The sequence below is a fragment of the Euleptes europaea genome, chromosome 14 (genome assembly GCF_029931775.1).
Source record: "Euleptes europaea isolate rEulEur1 chromosome 14, rEulEur1.hap1, whole genome shotgun sequence".
Classification (NCBI taxonomy): domain Eukaryota; kingdom Metazoa; phylum Chordata; class Lepidosauria; order Squamata; family Sphaerodactylidae; genus Euleptes; species Euleptes europaea.
Genome location: NC_079325.1, coordinates 5,051,305 through 5,071,206, shown reverse-complemented (window position 1 = coordinate 5,071,206; position 19,902 = coordinate 5,051,305). Strand labels below are relative to the sequence as shown.

Sequence of the window (19,902 nt, the reverse complement as noted above, 5' to 3'; positions counted from 1 at the left end):
TAGGGAAGCTTTTTATTTGGTATATTTTTATCCCACCTTTCCTGCAAGGAGTTCAGGGTGAGGTACCTTCTTATGAGGAGCAGTTAAAACTCTCAGGGCTGAATAGCTTGGAAAGAAGGCGGTTAAGGAGAGACATGATAATCTATAAAATTATGCGTGGTGTGGAGAGTGTGGACAAGGAGAAGCTTTTCTCCTCTCATAATACTAGAATGCGGGGTCATCTGCTGAAGCTGGAGGGTGAGAGATTCAAAACTGATAAAAGGAAGTATTTCTTCACACAATGCCTAGTTAAATTGTGGAACTCCCTGCCCCAGGATGTGGTGATGGCTGCCAACCTGGAAACTTTTAAGAGGGGAGTGGAATATTCATGGAGGAGAAGGGTATTCAAGGCTACTAATTAAAATGGATACTGGCCATGATGCATACCTATTCTCTCCAGGATCAGAGGAGCATGCCTATTATATTAGGTGCTGTGGAATACAGGCAGGATAATGCTGCTGTGGTTGTCTTGCTTGAGTTGCTTCCTAGAGGCACCTGGTTGGCCACTGTGCGAACAGACAGTTGGACTTGATGGATCTTGGCCTGATCCAGCATGCCCTTTTTTATGTTCTTATGTTCTGTGCATCTCTGTTTCATCCTCACAACAACCCTGTGAGGTTGGTTAGGCAGAGAGTGACTGGCCTAGCCAAGTTCATGGCAGAATTGGGATTTGAACTCAGGTCTTCTAGTGCAATGCTTTAGCCACTAAGCCACACTAGTTGTTCCGCATAGAGATGGCCAGGGTGGAAACGGCATATGTCACACCATTCACGCTTCTGAAACTGGGATTTAATCCATGTGCGGGATAGGAAATGCATTTATTAAAAGGACCCAAGTAAAACAAATAAATAAAGAAGTGGACTGCATTAGATATAACAACAAAGAGTCTTAAAGACTAACAAATATTTTGTGGCGCGAGCCAAGGCGCATGATGCATGCTCTGGCTCCCGAAACCCAACGCTGCATAAATTGTTGAGTCTTTCATGTGCCACAAGACTCTTTGTTCTTTTGGCTGTGACAGACTGACGCAGCTGCCTGTCTAGAGTTTCAAATGCAGATTAAAAAAAATAAAAGTCACACCTCCCCCAGACGCACAACCCCCAAAAGAGATATTGTTCCACAGTTTTCTTCATACCCTGCCCCATGTGAAGGCGCCTGTGCTAATTCATCTTATCGCCCCTGTCTGAAGGGTGTTGGGCATGGCTTTATTGCAGACAAGCCAGATTCGGAGTTTGTTGTTGAATGACAGGCCTGGAGAATGATGATAAAGAACAGAGCATCTCTGGGCATACACAGAGTACATTCCCCTCCTGATTGCATAACAATGTGTCTAAAATTAGTGGGCAGTTTTCCAGGGCAAAATGTGTTGTTTTCTAGCCACATTCAACATACAAAGCGCCCTTGCGATCTGGCTAGCTCAGTTTTGTCTTCTCTGCCTAGCCGTGGTTCTCCTGAGGTCACATGAACACATGAAGCTGCCTTATACTGAATCAGACCCTCAGTCCATCAAAGTCTGTCTTGTCTACTCAGACCGACAGCGGCTCTCCAGGGTCTCAGGCTGAGGTCTGTCACGTACTTGCCTAGTCCCTTTAACTGGAGATGCCCGGGATTGAACCTGGGACCTTCTGTATGGCAAGCATATGCTCTACCCCTGAGCCACAGCCACCAATATGGTCCCTCTGAGATCCTAGTTACTGGAGAGGCTAGGGATTGAACCTGGGACCACCTGCATGCAAATAGGGTTTCTTAGGAAATTCCTGGAGTTTTGGGGGTGGAGTCTGGGAAGGGCGGAGTTTGAGGAGGGGGGGACCTCCGCAAGGTGTAATGTCATAGAGTCCGCCCTCCAAAGCGGCCGTTTTTTTCTTGGGGGACTGATCTCTGTGGTCTGGAGATCAGTTTTAATTCCGGGAGAACTCCAGGCCCCAGCTGGAGGTTGGCAACCCTGGCGTGAAAGTCAACCCCTGAATCACAGCCCCTTCCTGCTTACAGTGCCTCCTGCAGTTTTTTGCATAGTGGTTATCACAGAGGCAAAAATGATACCGGGATGGGGTGGGGGGTAGAGAGAGCTTTTGTTTGAAGAATTGTTTTCTGTCGGTGGGTTTTGCAAACGGATTGTACCGACTGCTCATTCTGGAGCTAACAGGATCGCAACCGCTAATTGGGACTTGAACGGGCGCAGGTGGGGGCTGAAGAGCGAGGAGAGCATTTTGGGGGGGGGTAGCGTGGGAAGGGGCCGAGCAGTGTGTGGGGGGGAAACGAGTCTGACCCCCCCTATACTCCCCCCCCCATTGCATTTCTGGATTAAGCTGCGTCTGAGTAGTCCAGAGCTGGCAGCCCTGGCAGAGCTCTGAGACGGAAACAAAAGAGGTAGGCGGGGTGGGGGGTGAAGCAGCAAAGCGGCAGAACAAGCTACTCCGGGCCGCTGGTACATTCAGTGCTCAGCCGCCTCCATGTGTTTGCGAACACGGCGGGATGACATAACCGGGGCTGGGCAGCACAGGGGATTGCCGGAGGGGGCCCAAGACAGCTCCTCTCCCCAACACTGCTTGTCAGGGGCAACAGAGCTGCCCCCCTGGCAGAAAGCCAGTGTGGTGTAGTGGTTAAGAGCGGAGGTTTGGAGCGGTGGACTCTGATTGGGAGAACTGGGTTGGTTTCCCCTCTCCTGCCCATGAAGCCAGCTGGGTGACCTTGGGCTAGTCACAGCTCTCGCAGCCCCACCTGCCTCACAGGGTGTCTGTTGTGGGGAAGGGAAGGGGATTGTAAGCCGGTTTGATACTTCCTTAAGTGGTAGAGAAAGTAGGCATATAAAAACCAACTCTTCTCTTTCTCCTCCTCCTCCTCTTGGGAATGGCTTTCTCCCCTCTTCTGGGACCCTGGGGGGGGGGGCTCATTTCCATCTAGGGGGTGGCGGTGGTAGAAAGTGGCATCATGTCTTTTTCCAGGGGTGGGGGTCAGGCAAGCGAGGAGGGATCGCTTGGGAAACGCTTTAGGCAGAAGCACCCAATGCTCAGTACGTGGAGTAGGAACAGAGGTGGAAAAAAAGATGCATGCTGCGTCCTCATGCACACAGGCTGTCTCACAGATGGGTAACTTTCCACTTCAGACGCCTTCCAAAGCCATTCTATTCCAGACTACAAAGTGGATTTAATGCCATTTAGGCAGAGCTTTGCGTCTGAAGCCTGGTGTTTCTCAGACGCAAGCCTGAATTTAGGGAAGGGTAGATGGAGCACACTGCCGGACGTCCCAACGCAGAAAAACTTTCATTTGGGTGATGGAAAGGGCCATCAAGCTGCTGCCGACTTATGGCGACCCCATAGCGTTTTCAAGGCAAGAGACGAACAGAGGTGGTTTGCCACTGCCTGCCTCTGCGTAGCGACCCTGGACTTCCTTGAGGGTCTCAAGGACTAACCAGGACATGCTGACAGCCAAACCGGGCATGACTCTGGGAGATCTCCTTGCATGCCCTGTTCTCCCCAAGCAAAAATCCTGCTGTAAAACTTTGAATGTGAAAATGAGGATGGACCAAACACCCCAGAGCCAGTGTGGTGTAGTGGTTAAGAGCAGTGGTTTGGAGCGGTGGAGTCTGATCTGGAGAACCAGGTTTGATTCCCTGCTCCTGTGGGGTGAACTGGATTTGTTTCCCCGCTCCTACACGTGAAGCCAGCTGGGTGACCTTGGGCTAGTCACACTCTCTCAGCCTCACCTACCTCACAGGGTGTTTGTTGTGGAGATGGGAAAGGAAGGTGATTGTAAGCCGGTTTGATTCTCCCTTAAATGGGAGAGAAAGTCGGCATATAAAAATCAACTCTCCTCCTCCTCCTCCTCCTCCTCTCCCCCTTCCCCTTTGCCTCCAGCATCATTGGAGGAGAGGGCATTGGTAAACCATTTGTAGATCCCCTGGCCTATAGTGGAATTTGGCCCCAAGAGAATCTCTGATGCAAGAGGATCCATGCAGGCACCCTTCTCTGGAGGTGTGTGGCTTCCATCTCGCACGTTTCTGCCTCCAGGGAAAGGAGCGGTTCTGCAGCCGTGCTTGATAGAGGGTCGCTCCTACCCCGCAGACCTGCTACAGATGGGGCAGGGCCCAGAGGTGGGGAAGGCCCACAAACTCTGGGCATTGGAACCCCCACATCTTGCAATTGATCCCGGGACAGCAAGGGGCTTGCAGGTCTTATTTTGCGTTTGGTTTAAACTGAGCCAGGATAATGCCGCTGCAGTTGTCTTTTTTGTGGGCTTCCTAGAGGCACCTGGTTGGCCACTGTGTGAACGGACTGCTGGACTTGATGGGCCTCGGTCTGATCCAGCAGGGCCTTTCTTATGTTCTTATGAGCCCCCAGGTTTGTCCAACCCTTCCCCCAACTGATCTCTCACGGAGTGTTTTTTCTTCCCGCCTCTCTTTTAAGTGGCTCAAGAGCGACGAAGGAGCTGGAGAGCCAGCGTGGTGGAGTGGTCAAGAGCGGCAGACTCTAATCTGGAGAACGGAGTTTGATTCCCTGCTCCTCTGCACGAGCGGCGGATTCTAATATGGGCCTTTTATGCAGGGACGTTTCCCCGCGGTCACCCCCGCCAACTGCTTCAGGCTTTCCTTTTGATTATGCATGCCTTTTCTGTCCATCTGAGGTCACCTTGCTCTCCCCGCGCATTTTGCCCATGTTTTCTGGATGCTGTTTTAGCCAGAATCTGGAAAATGTGGGCAAAACACGCAGGGAGAGTGCAGGGACATCTGACGGTCGGGAGAGGCTTGCATAATCAAAAGGAAACCCCAAAGTAGTTGGCGGGGAAATGTCCTTGTGTAAAAAGCCATGGAAAACCAGGGTTGATTCCCCACTCCTCCCCATGAAGCCTGCTGGGTGACCTTGGACTAGTCACAGTTCTCTCTGAACTCTCTCAGCCCCACCTACCTCACAAGGTGTCCATTCTGGGGAGAGGAAGGGAAGGTGATTATAAGCCGCTTTGAGACTCCTTAAAAGTAGAGAGACACAGGGCATAAAAACTACTTCTTCTTCTTCTTCTCCTTTCCTCAGTGTTATCCTCCCTTCAAAGTAGGCAAGGCTGAGAGAGTGTGTGACCGGCCCAAGGCCACTCACTGAACAGGGATTTGAACCCATGCTTTAATGGTCACAGTCTGACATGAAAACTACTGCACCACTCTAAGGGTTGCCAGCTTCAAGATGGGGCCTGGACTCCTGGAATTACAGCTGATCTCCAGACTACTAAAACCAGTTCCCTCGAAAAAATGGCAGCCTCAGGGTTAATTCTGTAGTATACCATAGATGTTGAGCAACCCCCCCCCCCAAAAAAATCCCCCCTTCCACAGACACACCAAGCTGCCTTTTACTGAATCAGACGCTTGGTCCATCAAGGTCAGTATTGTCTACTCAGACTGGCAGCGACTCTCCAGGGTCTCAGGCAGAGGTCTTTCACATCACCTCCTACCTGATCCTTTTAAATAGAGATGCCGGGGATTGAACCTGGGACCTTCTGCAAGCCAAGCCGATGCTCTGCTGCTGAGCAGAGTTGCCCCCAAATTGGCCAAGCCAGGAATTGCCCAGGCCAGAGTTGGCAACCCGACACTTCATCTGTCAGCAATGCTGATTCTGTGACCTTAGACAGTTCATGAGAGGGAGGGCATCTTGGCCATCTTCTGGGCATGGAGTAGGGGTCACTGGTGGTGTGGGGGGGAGGTAGTTGTGAATTTCCTACATTGTGCAGGGGGTTGGACTAGATGACCCTGGTGGTCCCTTCCAACTCTATGATTATATGATCTGTACCTGCTTTGGATCATTTTAGGACCTGTAAGTCTTGGCCAGCCCTTTTCTCTCCCTGCCTTCCATTCCCTCGACCCTCCCTCGTGCCCCTCCCCTTACTGAATTGCAGCCCAGTTGTTTTTTTAAAAGAAACTTTCAAATTTTGTTCTTTTCACCCTCCTCTCTGGCTGAACATGGATGTGTTGTGGGGGTGGGGGGAGTGGCAATGGGGGCGAGGTGCCAGCCTGCAGCCCGCCTCTGCCTGCTGGCATGGCCCACGCCCCCTCACATGGCCATGCACGCCATCTGGCTCTGTCTGGCAGAAGGAAGCGGCAGGAACGGGAGGCTTTGCGGGGCACTTTTAATAGTCCCAGAACGGGAACCTGTCTCATCCACCTGTGCGCTGCAGGGGCAGCATTTGGGATGGAACAAAAGTGGGTCAGGTGTGCAAGACGGCAGAATACAGGGATATTTCCCTCCCTTGGCCTCCTGCTCTGAAGGCGCTCTGTTTCAGCCTTGCCTGTCTGGGTCCTGAACAGCTAGAATTTGGTTGTTTATGCATGGGAGCTTTACCGGAGGTTTGTTGCTCACTGGACCCACACTTTCCTGTTGGGAATCTATTCGCACCACCAGTCTCCAAGTTCAAATCAACTCCCCACCCCTTGAAATGCCGCTTTGTAATTGGCTTACTTGTAGTGCTTAATGTGAGAGAAAATCCCCCCAAAACCCAACTGCCAAATAAAAAAGCATTTTAAGAAGAAAAAACAAAAAACTGAGCAATCTGAAATGGGGGGAGAAATCCAAACGTCATTTTTAAAAAGCCTTTCTTCTGCTCAGAAAGAGCCCCGAGGAAGCAGGAAACATTTGACTCCCTGCTTCTTTACACGCTGCTTTGTAATTGGCTGTGAGAGAAACCCAGCTTCTATGTCCCGCGCTTTGCCAGCTGCTCACAAGGGGACCCTGAGCCTGGCCTTGGCCGGGGATTGAGGGCAGGATAAAAAATCTAAATAAATAAATACATACTGTCGAGTCACCCACCACTCCATCATCCATCTAGTAATCCCTCCCTTTCCACCAAGGAGCGCAAAGTAGCATGCTTTTCCCCCTCCTATTGGAGGATAGGTCCCACTATGGAACATAGAGTTGGAAGGGGCCATAGAGGCCATCTAGTCCAACCCCCTGCTCAATGCAGGATCAGCCTAGCGCATCCCTGACAAGTGCTTGTCCAGCCTCTGCTTAAAGACTGCCAGTGAGGGGGAGCTCACCACCTCCCTAGGTAGCTGATTCCACTGTCGAACTACTCTTACTGTAAAAAAAAAATTCCTAATATCCAGCAGGTATCTTTCTGACCATACTTTAAACCCATTATTGCAAGTCTTATCATTTGCTGCCAACAGGAACAGCTCCCTGCCCTCCTCTAAGTGACAGCCCTTCAAATACTTGAAGAGAGCAATCACGTCCCCCCTCAACCTCCTCTTCACCAGACTAAACATTCCCAGCTCCCCCAGCCTTTCCTCGTAGGGCTGGGTCTCCAGGCCCCTGATCATCCTCATCGCTCTCTGTGGGATCAGTCCTACTGCTGACAACAGGGAAACTGGCCCCTCTGCGTAGAGACCCAGTTTTCAGAACCGCTGCCCCATGCTGACAGGTGTCCCAGCCGCACGTGGCCGAGCTCCCATCTCTTTGGAGGGCTTAATATAATCGTGGCTCCTTGGCACATTTCTTCCAGGTCATGTGGGGTTAGGGCAGCTCAGGCTGGATCCTTCGGAGGCCTTGTCGAGAGAACTAGTTGGTCATCGGAGATGGCCGTGCTTGGGGGGGGGGGGGCAGGGTCATACACAGGCAATTTCCACATTCTTTTGTGCTCTTTTCAGCCTTGGCTTCTCATTTTCCCAGCCAGGAAGCAAAATAAGGATAATTTTTTTAAAAGACCCCAGGAAATTGGAAACTGCCATGTAAATTTCTGGAAGTGGCATGTGGGTTTCATGGTTGGTGGGGTGGGGGGGAGCTGCAGCTGACAGCCAGGATTGGATTGCACAGTATTACAGTGAGGCCAGCGTGGATCGTACCAGTTTCTTGTGGTCACGCTGGTTAGTCCTGCCCGGGCACTGCCCCTGAAGGATTGGCACATGATCAGCAGTAGTTGGAGTGAACGAAGTCCTTTCGTTTGCCTCTGTGTCCCCTGGAATACTTGGGAAAGACAGAACCGAAGGATTCCTTCCAATCGGACACAAAGTCCACCTAATATGGGGCGGTAGACTCTAATCTGGAGAACTGGGTTTGATTCCCCACTCCTCCACATGAGTAGTGGTGGGGGGATAGTTTGGAATTTCCTGCATTGTGCAGGGGGTTGGACTAGATGACCTCAGTGGTACCTTCCAACTGTATGATTCTATGATTCTGTGATTCTAATTTGGTGAAGTGGGTTAGTTTCCCTACTCCTATACATGAAGCCAGCTGAGTGACCTTGGTCTAGTCACAGCTCTTAGTGCTGTCTCAACCCTCCCCCCTACCTCACAGGGTGTCTGTTTGGGGAGGGGAAGGTGATTGTAAGCCGGTTTGATTCTTCCTTAAGTTGTAGAAAAAGTCAGCATATAAAAACCAACTCTTCTTCTTCTGTGTGTTAATTGGAAAGCTTGAAAGAGGGGCACTATGGCAACATGGTGTAGTGGTTAGAGTGATAAAAAATAAGGCCAAGGCCAATGGTGCAAAATAGGTTTAAAAAAATCATTACACAGATTTGAAATTCCCTATGCGTTTCGCCCAGAAGGCTCCTTCAGGGGAATCTGAAGTTATTGCAGTAGTCCTTCAAATGAGCATAAATTCTGTATTATTATTTCCCTTTGCTGGTAGTGGTTAGACGGCTGTCTATAAATTAACTACAAACTGGGCCAAAGGAGAGGGCTGGCTGCGCAGGTATCTGTCACTATGTTATTTATTTGTTTGTTTGCTTGTTTGGCCCACTTTTCTGGCCAAAACCGGACCTGGCCCCGCTCGTGGCGGTGTTGGTGGGCACGTTCTGTGCATAACTGAAAACAAACCAAACTAAAAGTCGGGAAAGGGGGAGATTGGGAAGGTCAGCCGGAGGCAGCCGGGATGCGACGGTGAATCGTTTGCAGGCGTTCACGTCCTGCTTGGGCTTGGCTGATTTTGCACATCTTGTGGCAGCGAGTTCCGCAAGCTCACTCTGCATTTGCGTGAAAAAGGGACTGCTGGTTTCAGAACAGAAGGCAGCCGCTTCAGGAGAAAAAGAAGGGGGGAGCGTCCTTTTCTCTGGCGGTGTCCTTCCTTGAGGGCAGTCTCCTTCGCTATCTCAGATCGAGGCAAAACAGGATTGCAATCTCTGGCAGTTGGTTGGATGTTGCAACACCTGCCTGTTCTTGGAAGTGTGGGAGGGGGAAAGGTTAGGTATGAACATTGCATTTGCCCCGGCTAGGGGCAGTGCCCTTCAAGCCGTATTGTGCAGTGCCCTGGGGGGGTTCCTCAAAGGCGGACAGGGTTCCCTGGGATGTGCACACTCAGCCTGGCCTACCTCACAGGGTTGCTGGGGAGATAAAACAGGAGAGCAGAACGATGTAAGCTGCTTTGGTTCCTCGCTGACAGAAAGGTGCGGTATAAATGAAATCAATAAATCTGATCAGGCAAGCTGGAGCTGTTGAGGTACGAGAGACCCCAGAGGCCTGTTGAGGTACAGAGGGACCCCAGGGGAGGGGCCATGGCTCAGTGGTAGAGCATCTGCTTGGCATGCAGAAGGTCCCAGGTTCAATCCCCGGCATCTCCAGCTAAAGGGACTAGGCAAGTAGGTGATGTGAAAGACCACTGCCTGAGACCCTGGAGAGCTGCTGCCGGTCTGAGTAGACAATACTGACTTTGATGGGCCAAGGGTCTGATTCAGTATAAGGCAGCTTCATGTGTTCATGTGACCTACACACACTTGCCCTCCTGTGCTATCTATATCTTGGTTCTAGGAACCCATCTGCCATCTGTTGCTTGGAGAAGGATTCCTTCCCTGCAGGCCCTGTGGCTGCTGAAGAAGTTAGAAAACCAGCAAAGTGATAGTTCTCGTTGGCCCTTGATTTTGTGCCAAGCAGCTCTTAAAAGGAGCCCCGTGGCGCAGAGTGTTAAGCTGCAGTATTGCAGTCCAAAGCTCTGCTCACCACCTGAGTTCGATCCCGACGGAAGTTGGTTTCAGGTAGCCGGCTCAAGGTTGACTCAGCCTTCCATCCTTCCGAGGTTGATGAAATGAGTACCCATCCTGCTGGGGGTAAAGGGAAGATGACTGGGGAAGGCACTAGCAAACCACCCCATAAACAAAGTCTGCCTTGGAAATGTCAGGATGTGACGTCACCCCATGGGTCAGGAATGACCCGGTGCTTGCACAGGGGACCTTTACCTTTACCTTTTAGAACTTTACCTTTTAGAACGGCTGTTTTTAAAAGAGAAATGCAAAGATCTATTGATGCGAATTTTGACCAAGAGAGCCTAGATGTTCAATGGCAGTTACCTTAGATCCTGGGGAGTGACACAAGGGGAGGGACTGTGGCCTTCTTTTCCAGCTTGCACGCTTACCAAGAGTATCTGGCTGTTTTGCATGCAGAAGGTCCCAGGTTCAATCCCCGGCATCTCCACTTAAAAGGACCAGGTAGCAGGTGATGGGAAAGACCTCTGCCCAAGACCCTGGAGAGCTGCTGCCTGTCTGAGTAGACAATACTGACTTCAATGCACCGATAGCCTGATTCAGTATAAGGCAGCTTCATGTGTGTTCATGCTTCTCAGTCAGAGTTCTGAACTGGCTAAGTCTTTAAGAATTTTTTTTCCAGCACAAGCCTATTGAAATGGTGTTCAGGTTAGAGCATCAGGCCAGGATCTGGGAGACCCGGGTTTGAATCCCCCACTCTGCCAGGAAGCTTGCCAGGTGACCTTAGGCCAGCCACACCCTGTCAGCCAAACCTACCTCACAGGGTTGTGGTGAGAAGGATAAAATCCTGTACGCCGCCCTGAGCTTCTTGGCAGAACTGTGGCTTTTAAAAGGGAACAAAAAAGCAGCTCTGGTGAATGTTGACTCAGACGTAGGGCCGCATCATCACACATGCGCAAAAAGGTCCCTTGATTTGTATAGCCGAGCCTTGCGCCTTTGAATTCTGTCTGTGTGGGAAGCGCATGTTCCTGGACTCACAGATCTGTGTGTGGGGGTTGTGTGCCTGTGGGCCAGCTGTGTGCATGATTACTTCCCTTGTGCATGGGGTGGCAGAGTGTGCGCATAGCCAGATAGCCGCATTGTATTTTCGGCTTGTGTCTGTGTCTACTCTTAACAATGCCCCGTGCGCAAAGCTCCGAGCTGCGTGCGCGGGTGAGCGTTTGCGTCTGTCTTTGCCTCCTCCGTCAGCGGGTCCGATCCGCCCTTCTCCACTTTTGTCTGGCTGCCTCCTCTGGAGCGACACCGGCATGTTGATCAGGGGTTTAAAATCCCCGTAGATAAATAAGGATTCAGAAAACAGCGGCACGGGGGGGGGGGAGGCTTGGGGGGGTTATTTTTAACGCTGCCAAAAATAGCCCTACCTCATCCAAGCTAAAGTTAGCTCCCTGCAGCGTCTGCAACAAAGAGATTTGGTTGGAGGTCGGAGAAGGCGGCGCTGGCAGATTTGAAAAGCAGTCGATGGATTCCCAGGGAAGAACAAGGGGTTTAATCTCTTCGTTTCCTGGAGCCATGCTGCTTGCTTTCCGTTCACGGGAGGTGGCTGTGATAAGGGGGGGGGGCTACTCTGTGCATGCTCAGAGATACTCTTTCTGCTTGCAGAAGTAGCTCCCATTCGAACATGACGCTGAGGTTAAAGAGGCTTGGGACTGATTTGGACAGCAAATTCACAACTACCTCCCCCCTACTCACACACCCTGGGACCCCTACTCCATGCCCAGAAGATGGGGGGGAAACCCTCCAGGATCCCTGGCCAATCTGGTTTGGAGGAAAATTGCTTCCTGACCCTGAAGTAATAGTCATCATTTCCCTGGGCATGAGGGGAGCACTGACTGATGAAAAGGTATGTGTGAATCCATGCAGAGATGGCCCCTATAAAGCCAGTGCTTTCTAATGCCGTGAGCTCCTTTTGCTTCGGCTGGCTTAGCTCTTCAAATAAAGATGCTGGCAGCCCCACTACCCCTTCCTGGTTTGCAGCACCTGTTGCTCCTTTCAGCAGAAGACTCAACAGGAAACTGTGCCGCCAGGCCACCTGCAACTAGTGGCGGATCTACCACTGAGCCACGGCCCCTCCCCAAACACATGACGCTTCCTGTGTCCTTCTGCATGCCACCCACCAAGCCTGTGTCCGCTCCTTGTCAATGAAACAGACACGTGGGAGACCCTTTCGTGGATTTGCCCACCCTCTCGTCCAGTTCAGCTCTGATGCTTCCTTCCAGATGCATGTGGATAGACCAGCTTCTTGCAGAACCAGCTGGACAGACCAGCTTCCTGCAGAACCTTTTGCATCGGAGATGTCTTAGAACTTGGGGGCTGAATTTCCCAGGAAGCGGATGGATGGATGGATGGATGGATGGATGGATGGATGGATGGATGGATGGATGGATGGATGGCTGATGGTGGAAAAGTCCTTAGCTAGTCAGGTCTTCTGGAGAGACTTTTCCAGGCCTTTGAAGCTTTATTGCTTGCCTCAAATACCACTTGCTTACACACGAATTCGGTTTGTTCTCATCTTTGTGCGACAATCATAGCTATCTTTTTTGTTTTTTAATCTTCTTCTGGAGGATTTGCGGCATTTGTTCGAACTGGGATGAGTGTGTTCAAATTGCACCTGGTCATGAGAAAGAATTTTCTTTTACTGCTGGGGAAGGCAGCGGTGCCAGATCGTGTGTACACGCAGATCAGGGCAGCGTCCTCGTAAGAATTTCCGAAGTGGACCCGACTCTAAGGAAGGCTCTTCTGCATCATTCGGGAGAGAGGCACATCTGTCCGGTCCGGCCCCGACCAGATCCCGCCTTCCAAAACTTCGGCCAGAAATTTTGAGGGGCCCTTTGATGCATGCAATGGAAATTTACTGGGAAACAATAAGATCTGTCACCTGGAATTTATAGGCGCTCGGCTGGTTTGATCAGGGCATTTTAAGAGGTTGGCAGAGAAACTGGCTGTTGCGATCGTTTGGGGAGATGGGCCCTGTGGTCTGTGCGCACGTGATTCGGCCCCCCTTGGTGAAGCCAAGCCAGTCTAGGGCTGGCCAGTTCCCGGATGGAAAACCCCATGCACACCACCTGGGGTTCTGTGATGAAAGAAAGCCCTGATAGAAATGAAGGGCTGGTTTTGCAGAGCCCAAGCAGCGCAGCTGGAGCTTTGGTTCCTTTGCTGATCGTGCAAGCAGCGTCCCCCATTTCTGTGCCTTAGTTACTCTCTCGGACAGAGGGTGTTCTATCAGAGGGCTTATCTCTTTGCAGGAGAAATGCTCGTCATTGAAATTCAAGCTGGTGCTGAATTTGGCGACACGCCTTTGCCCTCATGCAGAATGCTGACATGGGTGTAACGTGTGGTGACGGACCAGCATTCTGCACACTTAACAAAATGCCCACCGAATGGTGGGAAGTTGCACGGAGCAGTTGTTGTGGTGAGGGTCGCTTGACAACCTGTGCCCACATTCATCCTGGAGCCTTTGCTTCCAGGCTTGCTAAGATCAACAGCCTTTGCAAATAGGTATGAGGTGTGAGCTCTTATTGGTGAGATGGCTGCTGATGCCACAAAGATACAAGTGGCTCCCTCATGCGCTGGAGCCAGGGCTCTTGTCTCAAGTGGATCTGTTTCCTTCCCCTTCCCATCAGCTTTCTAGCAGTACTTCTCCAACAAACCAGCTCACAGATTTGCCAACAGGTGGCACATTGACATAGAAGATTCACCAAGGCAAGAGGGGTAAGGGCATGCCACATAACCTTTCCCAGCTCTCTGGGAGCCAGCGTGGTGTAGTGGTTAAGAGCAGTAGACTCTAATCTGGAGCAACCGGGTTTGATTCTGTCACGTGACTGGCCTGTGATGCCATGTTACTACCTGTCACACGCTTTCAAGTTGGCGGGCCCCATGCCGGCACCTGGGAGTTTAAAGGCGAGTCCTGGGTATGCAAGATGGAAGACGCCTGCCACTGGACTGCCTTGGTCTTTGCCTCTGATCGCTCCCCCCTCTTCCCAGTTGGGCGGGGAAAGGTTCATGTGGTGGGGGAGAGGGGCTGCTGGGTTTGGCCACCCCCGCACGCTGGCATTATATTGGGGAACAGGTAGTGCGTGGCGTCCGCCGACTCCATCAAATTTGGGATGACTTCATTTGTTGTGTATCCGGGCACCCAAGTCTTGGTTCCAAGCGTTGGCACTGAGTCACTGCGGAGACTCAGGCAAGTCACTGCATCCTACTTCTTGGCTTGTTTAAAAAAAAAAACAGTTTAAATATGCAGTTTTCTCCCCCGCACCATTCTTCTCCCTCCCAAAAGAAGATGGGAGCTAGTCCTGGGTATTTCTTTTTTCATCCTGAGTTTAACTCCCACCCCAAAGAACATAAGAAAGGCCACACTGGATCAGACCCAGGCCCATCAAGTCCAGCAGTCTGTCCACACAGTAGCCAACCAAGTGCGTCTACTAGGAAGCCCACGAACAAGACGACTGCAGCAGCATTCATCCTGCCTGTGTTCTACCTGATATAATAGGCCTGCTCCTCTGACCCTGGAGTGAATAGGGATGCATCATGACTAGTATCCATTTTGACTAGTAGCCATGGATAGCCCTCTCCTCCTTGAACATGTCCACTCCCTTCTTCAAGCCTTCCAAGTGGGCAGCCATCACCACATCCTGGGGCAGGGAGTTCCACAACTGAACTCTGCATTGTGAGAAGAAGTACTTCCTCTTATCAGTTTTGAATCTGTCAGCGGCTTCAGCAGATGGCCCCGCGTTCTAGTATTACGAGAGAGGGAGAAAAGCTTCTCCCCGTCCAATTTCTCCGCACCCAGCCTAATTTTATAGACCTCGGTCATGCGCTTTCTCCACGCGGCTTTCGCTTCCCTGGGCCTGTTGAGCCCCATTGCTATGGCAGCGGAGGCTTTGGGGCCCCTTGCCCGTCGGGCACCCCCCTGGCTTCCCCCCACCCCCTTGGCAGAAGGTGCCGCCCTCGGTGGAGCCCTTCCCCTGCCGGCCGGCCTGGGCGGCTCTTCCACCCCCTGCTTGATGTCAGAGTGATTCAAGCGCTGTCAGCAGCTGCGCTCAGCTCCAAGGAGGCAAAGGAGGAAAAGTCCGTCGCAGCAGCTCCACGCCGAAGTTGACAGCTCAGCAAGCCCCGCTTCTCAAGACGCCTCTCCCTGCTGCAAAGGACCAAGCCGGAGCCTCCAGGTGCAGCCGGGAAACCCATTGCAGCAGCCTCGGCAGAGCCCAGTCTTTGGTGGCCAGCGACAGAGGACAGCCTCAAACTTTCTGGAGGTGGCAGAGAGGTTCGGGTGGCTGTGCCCTGCCGCGTTAGCAGCCTGCCCCCTTCCTTGGGCTTGCTCTGGAGAGGAGGCTCCTCCTGGCACCCCTGGCCAGGTGTCTCATGAGCCAAGCCGGCTGCCTTGGCCGTTTGGTCCCCGGTGTCCGTCGCCCACCTTTGGTGGCTTGGGGGGAGAGCCCCTGGAGGAGAGCGGAGGAGGGTGTCGCCCTGCAGCATGCGGAATTCCTACACCGTCACCCTCCCCGAAGAGCCCCCCGTCTCGCCTTTCCACGGCGTGCCCAAGGACTTGCGGGCCAAGATGCCCACGCCGGGATCCCTGCTGGTCTCCACCTTCGTGGGCCTGGTGCTCAATAAAACCAAGGTACCGCTCTCCCCCACCCCTTCCCTTCCTTGTGACAGTTTTGGCTGAGAAAGCTTGGGAAGTTGGCAGGCTGTGCAGGTTAAGTCCTGGCTGGCAGGACTGAACGGTCAGAAATTGTGGGGGGAAATGGAGGGCAGGGTCATTGGGTCAGGCAGTGCCCGTGGGGGGGGGGCTGCCTCCCAGGCAGTGTGCGGGCATGCCTTGGCAAGGCCAGCCAGCCGTGAGCTTGTTAGATGCCTGGCAAGGGACCTGGGCTCTGTTCTCTGCCACTGATTTTGCCGGGTGGACCTGGGGTCATCTCTGAGCCCCGCCGATGGCCCGGGTGGTGCGCAGGCAGTGAAACCAGCAAGCGGTGCTTATTTCTTCCCTTCCACTATCCCTACAGGGTCGGTGTGCATATGCAGCGGTGTGGGGGCGTGGGAAATAAATCCAGTAAGGAAGACTACTGGAGCAGGAGAGGGGGGGACAGCTTTCACACTCATCCGCTGCACAGTCCTGATCATCCACGTGGACACATGCGCTTGAAAGGGGGAAGGGTCATAGCTCAGTGGCAGAGCATCTGCTTGGCATGCAGAAGGTCCCAGGTTCAATCCCTGGCATTTCCAGTTAAAGGGACTAGGCAGGTAGGTGATGTGAAAGACCTCTGCCTGAGACCCTGGAGAGCTGCTGCCGGACTGAGTAGACAATGCTGACTTTGATGGACCGAGGGTCTGATTCAGTATAAGGCAGCTTCATGTCTTCATGGGAGGTCTTGCAGGTGTCTGAAGTTGCAGGGAGACCTCCCAATTTATGGGGGGCAGAGTTTGCAAGAGCAGCGCGCGCTTGTGGAAATAATCGCTAAACGGTCAGCTCCGACAACTGACCTCCAATTGTTTCAACCAAGTCCTAGGCCATTCCACGCAAGGACACTGTTCAAGGAGGGGAGCCATTGAATTGGGAGGGAAGGTCCCTTGGAATCAGACTTCTGAAGTCCCACTCCCTCCCCTTTGGAAAAGGAGGAGGTCCCTGGTAGCTGGGCACGTTACCTTTTATCAAGTTATCCATTCCCTAGCCAAATATCATTTTAACTCCTTTGCGTCATTCTCCAGGTAGAGAAAGTCACCTTTCGGTGCATGCTTACAGGGGCGGGGGGATTTAATGCACATTCCACTTCGAACTCAAGAGACGGTGGTCAATACAGATTAATCGGAGGGGAGCCTAAACCCCGGCTGGCATAAGTGGCATGTTTGGAGGGGCTGTGGCTCAGTGGTAGAGCCTCTACTTGGCCTGCAGAAGGTCCCAGGTTCAATCCCCGGCACCTCCGGTTAAGGGAACCAGGCAAGTAGGTGATGTGAAAGACCCCTGCCTGAGAACCTGGAGATCCGCTGCCGGTCTGTGTAGACAATACCGACTTTGATGGGCTCAGGGTCTGATTCAGTATTAGGCAGCTTCATGTGTTCCTGTGTTAGTTAATCCAGATTGGGGGGGGCAAAACACTGGGGTCTGGTGGCACAGGGACGGGGCTGGCAGGCTGCACGCCAGGACTCCTGGGTCCTCTCCGGCTGCTCTCCTGCTCCTGGTTCCCGCCCCTCCTCCATGGTGCAGGCAGAATCTTCCTGACCTGGCCGGGTCATTGCCCTTGGGAGCGCCTTTGTTCCATTGCTTAATGTAATGGCCAGGCAGCAACACCTGTAGCTCCGGGCAGGTCAGCCCCTTTGCCAGCTGGGTAAACTGAAGAGCCAGGGCTGTTACGTAAGAGCTGCCGCTGCCTCTCGCCCGCCTGGCACGCAGCTTGGGGCCACCTTGGCTCCAACTTACTCTGCCACAAGCAGCTGGACCTGAAGAGTTCTGATTCGAACCAGCCAGGGAAGGAAAGAAGAGGCACCGGTTAAAAATAGGGAGGGGGGCACAGCTGGGGCCCTCAGAAGTTGGGCGGCACCCTGCAGGAAGCAGCAAATGGGGTGAGGGGTCTTTGCCTTCCCCATGCTGCCCCAACGGATAATTATTTATTATTATTTTTTATTTGCAAAATTTGTGTCCCGCCTTTTTGCCCTTACGAGGGCCGGCTGAGGCGGCTGACGATTTTAAAGATCCGCGATCGAATCACTCTTTAAAACCGTGGAGCTCAGCTCCTCCCCCAAACGCTCATAAAAAAAAACATTTCAAAAGCACAATTAAAATACATATGAACCGCAAGTAAAATATTGGTCGGGGAGGAGGGAGCGTTGAGGGAATGGCAAACGAAACCCAAAAAAAAGTCTTCACCCACTGGCGGAAGACGGCAACATGAAGGGATGGACCAATCTCCCCAGGGAAGAGAATTCCTGAGCTTTGGGGCCATGACCGAGAAGGCCCTCTCCCGGATTGCTATCCGCCTAATCTTAGAAGGCGGGGGCACATGAAGCAGGCCCTCTGAAGGTCACGGTAGTGGTCAGGCAGGTTCATCAGGGAGCAGGTTTCTGCTGCCCTGGAATAAGATGGGAAGGGAGAGAGCCAGCATGGTGTAGTGGTTAAGAGCGGTGGTTTGGAGCGGTGGACTCTGATCTGGAGAACTGGGTTTGATTCCCCACTCCTCCACATGAGCAGCGGAGGGTAATTTAGTGAACTGGGTTGGTTTCCCCACTCCTACACATGAAACCAGCTGAGTGACCATGGGCTAGTCACACACTCTCAGCCCCACCTACCTCACAGGGTGTCTGTTGTGGGGAGGGGAAGGGAAGGTGATTGTAAGCCGGTTTGATTCTCTCTTAAGGGGTAGAGAAAGTCGGCATATACGAACCAACTCTTCTTCTTTTTCTTCTTCTTCTTCTTCTTCTTCTTCAAGAAAAGACAGAGACTGCGAGAGCAATCCTAAGGAGGTCTATTCAGAAGTAAGTCCCATTTAATTCAATGAGACTTACTCCCAGGAAAGCGTTCTTAGGATTGCAGCCTGTGAGAACGTAGAAAGCAGTGCCTGGCTTGCGAAACGACATGCGCCTGCCCTCAATCGGTTTGCATCTCCAGATACCCCCAATCTCTTGCATCCTTTCAATGTACAGTATGAATCTTGGTAAACATTGGCAGGATTTGGTGGTCTGTAGCAAACCACTCATGATTCAAGGACCGTCCTCGAGCATCAATTGCCTATAGGAATCAATCCACCTCTGCAGTGCTGATTGAGCTGGACTTTGAGGCAGAGGCCCACCCGCAGCTCAACCTCCTGGGCTCAGCCAGGGAAATCCCAAAACAGATCATAGCCTCCAATTTGAAATATGCAGCACCATCTTAAAGTGGAGCATCAGCATACAACTATTAAGTCCCGAATGCATTGTTATCGACCTGATCCAAATGGACAGCATGCCAGCGGGAGATTGGCAAAGGGTCTTTATTTTGTCGAAGGCTTTCACGGTCAGAGTTCATTGGTTCTTGTAGGTTATCCGGGCTGTGTGACCGTGGTCTTGGTATTTTCTTTCCTGACATTTCGCCAGCAGCTGTGGCAGGCATTTTCAGAGGAGTAATACAGAAGGACAGTGTCTGTCAGAGACACTGTCCTTCCGTGTTACTCCTCTGAAAATGCCTGCCACAGCTGCTGGCGAAAAGTCAGGAAAGAAAATACCAAGACCAAGGTCTTTATTTTGTTTTATGTGCTTCATTTATACCCCACTTTTCTCACCAATGGGGACCCAAGATGACTTACATCATTCTCTTCTCCGTTTTATCCTCACAACAACCCTGTGTGGTAGGTTAGGACGAGAGAGAGTGATTGGCCCAAGGTGAGCACATGAAGCTGCCTTATACTGAACCAGACCCTTGGTCGATCAAAGTCACTATTGTCTACTCCGACTAGCAGTGCCTCTCCAGGGTCTCAGGCAGAGGTCTTTCGCATCACCTGCTTGCCTAGTCCCTTTAACTGGAGTTGCCAGGGATTGAATCTGGCACCTTCTGCATGCCGAGCAGATGCTCTACCACTGAGCCACAGCCCCTCCCCCAAACTTCCATGGCAAAGTAGAGATTCGAACCTGGTTCTCCCAGATCCAAGTGTGACACTTTGACCTCTACGCCATGCTGGCTGCTTGTGAATCCCTCCTCAGTCATTGTGGTGGTAGCCTGGGATCCTGTTTTCGAGGTCAGGGCACACCTGGAATGAGAAAGCACGCCTCTGAGCATGTGCCGAACCCCTTTCCCTCACCATTACGTGACCTCAACCAGCTCCCTCATTTCTGGGATGAGGAGTGGGGGGCTTCTGGGCTGCAGGATATGACCTCTAAACAGACAGAGTTCAGACATGGAGCGCTGGCTTTGTGCATGGGATCTACTGCATTCTCTGACCCCGTTTCTCT

At 52.1% G+C, this 19,902-nt stretch overlaps 1 protein-coding gene across 3 annotated transcripts in view; it reads left to right on the top strand.

The window, feature by feature from the left end:
- USP2 (ubiquitin specific peptidase 2) overlaps positions 1–19,902 on the top strand; it is a 78,638-nt gene that overhangs the window by 32,529 nt on the left and 26,207 nt on the right. The window contains exon 1 of one of the 3 annotated variants that reach the window (XM_056860727.1): positions 15,442–15,604. The exons of the other annotated variants lie outside the window; for them this stretch is intronic. Coding sequence (XP_056716705.1) covers positions 15,458–15,604 — 147 coding nt within the window. The 5' untranslated portion in view covers positions 15,442–15,457. Of the gene's footprint in view, positions 1–15,441; positions 15,605–19,902 lie in introns of those variants that run through there. 3 annotated transcript variants of the gene reach the window in all.